The sequence below is a fragment of the Oncorhynchus gorbuscha genome, unplaced genomic scaffold (genome assembly GCF_021184085.1).
Source record: "Oncorhynchus gorbuscha isolate QuinsamMale2020 ecotype Even-year unplaced genomic scaffold, OgorEven_v1.0 Un_scaffold_383, whole genome shotgun sequence".
Classification (NCBI taxonomy): Eukaryota; Metazoa; Chordata; class Actinopteri; order Salmoniformes; family Salmonidae; genus Oncorhynchus; species Oncorhynchus gorbuscha.
This window is the reverse complement of record NW_025745232.1, coordinates 737,408-745,804: the sequence shown is the minus strand read 5'-3', so window position 1 is coordinate 745,804 and position 8,397 is coordinate 737,408. Positions and strand designations below refer to the sequence as shown.

General features: G+C 40.9%; 1 protein-coding gene across 2 annotated transcripts in view; it reads right to left on the bottom strand.

The window, feature by feature from the left end:
• Positions 1-1,526: 1,526 nt before the first annotated feature.
• The window catches only part of LOC124018044 (general transcription factor IIE subunit 2-like), a 31,107-nt gene continuing 24,236 nt past the window's right edge, over positions 1,527-8,397 (bottom strand). For both annotated transcript variants that reach the window (XM_046333307.1, XM_046333306.1), the window contains exons 7-8: positions 8,257-8,372; positions 1,527-2,805 (exon numbers count right to left, since the gene is read on the bottom strand). In XM_046333307.1, the coding sequence (XP_046189263.1) occupies positions 2,689-2,805; positions 8,257-8,372 (233 nt within the window). In that variant the 3' untranslated portion in view covers positions 1,527-2,688. The remainder of the gene's footprint in view (positions 2,806-8,256; positions 8,373-8,397) is intronic.

Genomic DNA, 8,397 nt, shown 5'->3' with positions numbered 1-8,397 from the left:
GGTTTGATGACACAAGCAGGGAGCCAACAGAGAGTTGCAGTGGTCCAGATGGGAGATGACAACGGCCTGGATTAGGACCTGCGCCACTTCCTGTGTGAGGTAGAGTCGTACTCCACGGATGTTGTAGAGAACATGAACCTGCAGGAGCGGGTCACTGCTTTGATGATTGCAGAGAACGACAGGGTGTTGACCAGGGTCACGTCGACACGGTGGAGTTGTCGTCTGTGATGGAGAGGTCTTTTTGAGCGGGCAGGCGTTCCCCGGGAGGAAGAGCAGCTCTGTCGTGTCTAGGTTGAGCTTGAGGTGGTGGGCTGACATCAAAGCTGAGATGTCTGCCAGGCACATGTGTCACCATCTGGGTGTCATAAGGGGGAGGAGAAAAGCAGTTGAGTGTCATTTATCTCAGTGCTGAGTCCCCTCCGCTAGCAGGGGCTGAACCACCATCCTTGTTTTTGCACATATTTAAAGCTGTTCAGAGTTTGTAGATTAGAAATGTAATTAGTTATGTTGGGAAACTAGTCTCAACCGGGCGACCTCGGCAGGTTGCAACCCGCGTTTAATCCCCCCCATCCACCTGCAACCCTAAAAAGTTAATTCTATTTGTCTCTCAGATGTAAATTCCACTCACTGATCTGTCATTAAGCCTCGCCCACTGAGCTTTCATCCAACCAGTCTTTATGTGTCTTTCCTGCGGTTCCTCACATCCTCTCTCTTTCTCCGAATCAGATACGACCTTTAAAATGTCAGCGGTCAACAACCATCAGATTGAATCCAGGCCTCTGTGTTATCAAGAAGACACAGTACAGCCAACCAGGAAATGGAGAGATACAGTACAGCCAACCAGGAAGTGGAGAGATACAGTACAGCCAACCAGGAAGTGGAGAGATACAGTACAGCCAACCAGGAAGTGGAGAGCTACAGTACAGCCAACCAGGAAGTGGAGAGCTACAGTACAGCCAACCAGGAAGTGGAGAGCTACAGTACAGCCAACCAGGAAGTGGAGAGCTACAGTACAGCCAACCAGGAAGTGGAGAGCTACAGTACAGCCAACCAGGAAGTGGAGAGCTACAGTACAGCCAACCAGGAAGTGGAGAGATACAGTACAGCCAACCAGGAAGTGGAGAGCTACAGTACAGCCAACCAGGAAGTGGAGAGATACAGTACAGCCAACCAGGAAGTAGAGAGATACAGTACAGCCAACCAGGAAGTGGAGAGATACAGTACAGCCAACCAGGAAGTGGAGAGATACAGTACAGCCAACCAGGAAGTGGAGAGATACAGTACAGCCAACCAGGAAGTGGAGAGCTACAGTACAGCCAACCAGGAAGTGGAGAGCTACAGTACAGCCAACCAGGAAGTGGAGAGCTACAGTACAGCCAACCAGGAAGTGGAGAGCTACAGTACAGCCAACCAGGAAGTGGAGAGCTACAGTACAGCCAACCAGGAAGTGGAGAGATACAGTACAGCCAACCAGGAAGTGGAGAGATACAGTACAGCCAACCAGGAAGTGGAGAGATACTGTACAGTGTGTTTTCTAGGACTTTATTGTGCGTCAGAGGAGAGGCCTCAGGAGAAAGGTACTGTGGGTAACATGCTCAGTAATGAAGAACGCTCCGAGACCAGAGGTCACCAACCATCCAGGAAGTGGAGATATACAGGGTGTATCAGGCTTTTGTTCTAGCCTTGCACTATAACACAACCGATTCACCCAATCAATCAAAGTCTTGATGAACAGTTTTGAGTATATACTGAAGGGACAGTTTATTAGCTGAAGGGCTTCTATGGGAGTGGGGTGTTTGTCTAGCCTGATTTCAGCTCTGCTATGACTCGTTGTCATGCCGTTTGGAATGACAGCACAAAGACCCTGGGACCAGGCTAGTGTTTGTCTGAGTAAACATGGTAGATTCTACGAGTCGTTTAGCTAAATCAGCAGTGTTTGTGCAGGTCTGGAGCAAAAACCCTGCACAACCTGTATTTCTCCAGGTTGCCATTGGTGACCACTGTTGTAAATTAATATAAGGAACAACTACCTCAGACAATACAACTGGTATTATTTAAAAAAAAAAACACTTTCACACACATCCTCTCTCCACTATCACACACACACACAGTGTCCATCGTGTGCCAGACATTTACACATACAGCCCCTTCTAAGGTTGCACATATCCAGTAACTTTCCCAGAATCCCCTATGTTTCCCCCAGACATCCCCTTTGAAGTGTTACCAGATTCCAGGGAATTTGCCATTACAGGAATATTCCAACTGGGATTTCTGGAAAACCTGGGATTTTTGGGAAAATTTAACTGGACATTTTTGCTACCCTAAAGCCGTCCACCATTTTGTATTACTGCTTCGAACCAAACTGGTACAGTATTATCAGAAAGGACAGCGAGCGCCTCTTTAGGTTGGTGTGTTTGGCAAGGACTTCACTTCAGTCAATCAGTCAGCCATCTTGTGTCTCAACGTTCCAAAATGGCTTCCTTTCCTCATCTTCTCTCCTTTATCGTCGGGGAGAAAAGGAAGCAAGTTCCCACGTTTGAGACAGGGCCATTGTCTCCTCTCATCTTCATTGTAGTTTTGGTGAGACAAATAAAAAAAAGTTTATTTCCGCCCAAAAACAACAACTCCCAGGTCAACCCCTCTCTCACTGGGCCAGGGAAGAGGGAGGGGTATAACCAGGAAGTGACATCACTTCTTAGCGGGTACGCCCTCTGAGTAGTCCTCCAGTACTCCGGCCAGATGGTCGTTGTGAGTCTTGAAGCGTCTCTTCTTCTGTCCACCTGGCTTCTTCCTCTTGATTGGTAACTGTAGCAACACAACCAAAACAGCCAATCACAGACCGGGTTATTGTAGAAACAACCAATCACAGATACATTATGAGAAACATGGAGCGAAAGATAAAGAGAGTGATAAGAGCTAGGAGATGTGGACATAAATCCGTACCACCATTAATTGACTAAATGATCACAATGTCGATAAGTAGAACACGTTTATAACATGAATGTGCCCCAGAGTTACTCTTTTAAATGACCCTTCAACCTACTACTTCTACTTTGAATGTTGTAGCGATCAACTGTCTTGTTAACAAACAGCCCATATCAGACAACTTATTTCATGTCAAACATCACCTTCCTCTAGTAAAGGATCATTATTAACCACATGACAAACATCACCTTCCTCTAGTAAAGGATCATTATCATTATTAACCACATGACAAACATCACCTTCCTCTAGTAAAGGATCATTATTAACCACATGACAAACATCACCTTCCTCTAGTAAAGGATCATTATTAACCACATGACAAACATCACCTTCCTCTAGTAAAGGATCATTATTAACCACATGACAAACATCACCTTCCTCTAGTAAAGGATCATTATTAACCACATGACAAACATCACCTTCCTCTAGTAAAGGATCATTATCATTATTAACCACATGACAAACATCACCTTCCTCTAGTAAAGGATCCTTATCATTATTAACCACATGTCAAACATCACCTTCCTCTAGTAAAGGATCATTATCATTATTAACCACATGTCAAACATCACCTTCCTCTAGTAAAGGATCCTTATCATTATTAACCACATGACAAACATCACCTTCCTCTAGTAAAGGATCATTATCATTATTAACCACATGTCAAACATCACCTTCCTCTAGTAAAGGATCATTATCATTATTAACCACATGACAAACATCACCTTCCTCTAGTAAAGGATCATTATCATTATTAACCACATGACAAACATCACCTTCCTCTAGTAAAGGATCCTTATCATTATTAACCACATGTCAAACATCACCTTCCTCTAGTAAAGGATCATTATTAACCACATGACAAACATCACCTTCCTCTAGTAAAGGATCATTATCATTATTAACCACATGACAAACATCACCTTCCTCTAGTAAAGGATCATTATTAACCACATGACAAACATCACCTTCCTCTAGTAAAGGATCCTTATCATTATTAACCACATGACAAACATCACCTTCCTCTAGTAAAGGATCATTATTAACCACATGACAAACATCACCTTCCTCTAGTAAAGGATCATTATTAACCACATGACAAACATCACCTTCCTCTAGTAAAGGATCATTATTAACCACATGACAAACATCACCTTCCTCTAGTAAAGGATCATTATTAACCACATGACAAACATCACCTTCCTCTAGTAAAGGATCATTATTAACCAGATGACAAACATCACCTTCCTCTAGTAAAGGATCATTATCATTATTAACCACATGACAAACATCACCTTCCTCTAGTAAAGGATCATTATTAACCACATGACAAACATCACCTTCCTCTAGTAAAGGATCCTTATCATTATTAACCACATGACAAACATCACCTTCCTCTAGTAAAGGATCCTTATCATTATTAACCACATGACAAACATCACCTTCCTCTAGTAAAGGATCCTTATCATTATTAACCACATGACAAACATCACCTTCCTCTAGTAAAGGATCCTTATCATTATTAACCACATGACAAACATCACCTTCCTCTAGTAAAGGATCCTTATCATTATTAACCACATGTCAAACATCACCTTCCTCTAGTAAAGGATCATTATCATTATTAACCACATGTCAAACATCACCTTCCTCTAGTAAAGGATCCGTATCATTATTAACCACATGACAAACATCACCTTCCTCTAGTAAAGGATCATTATCATTATTAACCACATGACAAACATCACCTTCCTCTAGTAAAGGATCATTATCATTATTAACCACATGTCAAACATCACCTTCCTCTAGTAAAGGATCCTTATCATTATTAACCACATGACAAACATCACCTTCCTCTAGTAAAGGATCATTATTAAACCACATGTCAAACATCACCTTCCTCTAGTAAAGGATCATTATCAACCACATGACAAACATCACCTTCCTCTAGTAAAGGATCCTTATCATTATTAACCACATGACAAACATCACCTTCCTCTAGTAAAGGATCATTATTAACCACATGACAAACATCACCTTCCTCTAGTAAAGGATCATTATTAACCACATGACAAACATCACCTTCCTCTAGTAAAGGATCATTATCATTATTAACCACATGTCAAACATCACCTTCCTCTAGTAAAGGATCATTATCATTATTAACCACATGTCAAACATCACCTTCCTCTAGTAAAGGATCATTATCATTATTAACCACATGTCAAACATCACCTTCCTCTAGTAAAGGATCCTTATCAACCACATGACAAACATCACCTTCCTCTAGTAAAGGATCATTATTAACCACATGACAAACATCACCTTCCTCTAGTAAAGGATCATTATCAACCACATGACAAACATCACCTTCCTCTAGTAAAGGATCATTATCATTATTAACCACATGTCAAACATCACCTTCCTCTAGTAAAGGATCCTTATCATTATTAACCACATGACAAACATCACCTTCCTCTAGTAAAGGATCATTATTAACCACATGACAAACATCACCTTCCTCTAGTAAAGGATCATTATCATTATTAACCACATGACAAACATCACCTTCCTCTAGTAAAGGATCATTATCATTATTAACCACATGTCAAACATCACCTTCCTCTAGTAAAGGATCATTATTAACCACATGACAAACATCACCTTCCTCTAGTAAAGGATCATTATCATTATTAACCACATGACAAACATCACCTTCCTCTAGTAAAGGATCATTATCATTATTAACCACATGACAAACATCACCTTCCTCTAGTAAAGGATCATTATTAACCACATGACAAACATCACCTTCCTCTAGTAAAGGATCCTTATCATTATTAACCACATGACAAACATCACCTTCCTCTAGTAAAGGATCATTATTAACCACATGACAAACATCACCTTCCTCTAGTAAAGGATCATTATCATTATTAACCACATGACAAACATCACCTTCCTCTAGTAAAGGATCCTTATCATTATTAACCACATGTCAAACATCACCTTCCTCTAGTAAAGGATCATTATTAACCACATGACAAACATCACCTTCCTCTAGTAAAGGATCATTATTAACCACATGACAAACATCACCTTCCTCTAGTAAAGGATCCTTATCATTATTAACCACATGTCAAACATCACCTTCCTCTAGTAAAGGATCATTATTAACCACATGACAAACATCACCTTCCTCTAGTAAAGGATCCTTATTAACCACATGACAAACATCACCTTCCTCTAGTAAAGGATCCTTATCATTATTAACCACATGACAAACATCACCTTCCTCTAGTAAAGGATCATTATTAACCACATGACAAACATCACCTTCCTCTAGTAAAGGATCATTATTAACCACATGACAAACATCACCTTCCTCTAGTAAAGGATCATTATTAACCACATGACAAACATCACCTTCCTCTAGTAAAGGATCATTATTAACCACATGACAAACATCACCTTCCTCTAGTAAAGGATCATTATCATTATTAACCACATGACAAACATCACCTTCCTCTAGTAAAGGATCATTATTAACCACATGACAAACATCACCTTCCTCTAGTAAAGGATCATTATTTATTAACCACATGACAAACATCACCTTCCTCTAGTAAAGGATCATTATTAACCACATGACAAACATCACCTTCCTCTAGTAAAGGATCATTATCATTATTAACCACATGACAAACATCACCTTCCTCTAGTAAAGGATCCTTATCATTATTAACCACATGTCAAACATCACCTTCCTCTAGTAAAGGATCATTATTAACCACATGACAAACATCACCTTCTTCTAGTAAAGGATCATTATCATTATTAACCACATGACAAACATCACCTTCCTCTAGTAAAGGATCATTATTAACCACATGACAAACATCACCTTCCTCTAGTAAAGGATCATTATCATTATTAACCACATGACAAACATCACCTTCCTCTAGTAAAGGATCCTTATCATTATTAACCACATGACAAACATCACCTTCCTCTAGTAAAGGATCATTATCATTATTAACCACATGACAAACATCACCTTCCTCTAGTAAAGGATCATTATCATTATTAACCACATGACAAACATCACCTTCCTCTAGTAAAGGATCCTTATCATTATTAACCACATGACAAACATCACCTTCCTCTAGTAAAGGATCATTATCATTATTAACCACATGACAAACATCACCTTCCTCTAGTAAAGGATCATTATTAACCACATGACAAACATCACCTTCCTCTAGTAAAGGATCCTTATCATTATTAACCACATGACAAACATCACCTTCCTCTAGTAAAGGATCCTTATCATTATTAACCACATGACAAACATCACCTTCCTCTAGTAAAGGATCATTATTAACCACATGACAAACATCACCTTCCTCTAGTAAAGGATCATTATCATTATTAACCACATGACAAACATCACCTTCCTCTAGTAAAGGATCATTATCATTATTAACCACATGACAAACATCACCTTCCTCTAGTAAAGGATCATTATCATTATTAACCACATGTCAAACATCACCTTCCTCTAGTAAAGGATCATTATTATCCACATGACAAACATCACCTTCCTCTAGTAAAGGATCATTATCATTATTATCCACATGTCAAATGTCCACTCTATGTTCTGTTTGGGTGTCAAGATCATTTTTGTTTTTTGTCCCAGCAATGTGACAGACCGGGGCAATTCCAGTCCTCAGGGGGGGCTTGATTGGTCCCCCAGTCCCTAGCAGAACTGATTGGTTGCCCCCCATTCCCTAGCAGAACTGATTGGTTGCCCCCCCACTCCCTAGCAGAACTGATTGGTTGCCCCCCATTCCCTAGCAGAACTGATTGGTTGCCCCCCACTCCCTAGCAGAACTGATTGGTTGCCCCCCATTCCCTAGCAGAACTGATTGGTTGCCCCCCCATTCCCTAGCAGAACTGATTGGTCCCCCCCAGTCCCTCGCAAAACTGATTGGTTGCCCCCCCCCATTCCCTAGCAGAACTGATTGGTCCCCCCCCCAGTCCCTCGCAGAACTCAGCTGATTTAAACTAACTGCATTCTAAACTGAAGATCATGATTCATTGATTACTGGGGTTAGGTGTGTTAGCTGGGACAAAAGTGTAACACCAATCAGGCCCCCCGAGGACTGGAATTACCCCGGCCTGTGACAGAAATACAGACAGAAAGAGAAAAGAGGTAGAGAGAGATGTGGAGAGGCAGAGAAAGAGGTAGGGACAGAGCGAGAAACTCACAACTTTCTTGGGTCCAGTCTCCTGCATGGAGGAGATGCCCTGCCTCTTGAGATAGTCCTCTATCTTCTCTTCATCCATAGAGTCCACTGGGATACTCCTCCACAGCTTGGTGAACTCTGGGACGATAGACCAGGAAACACA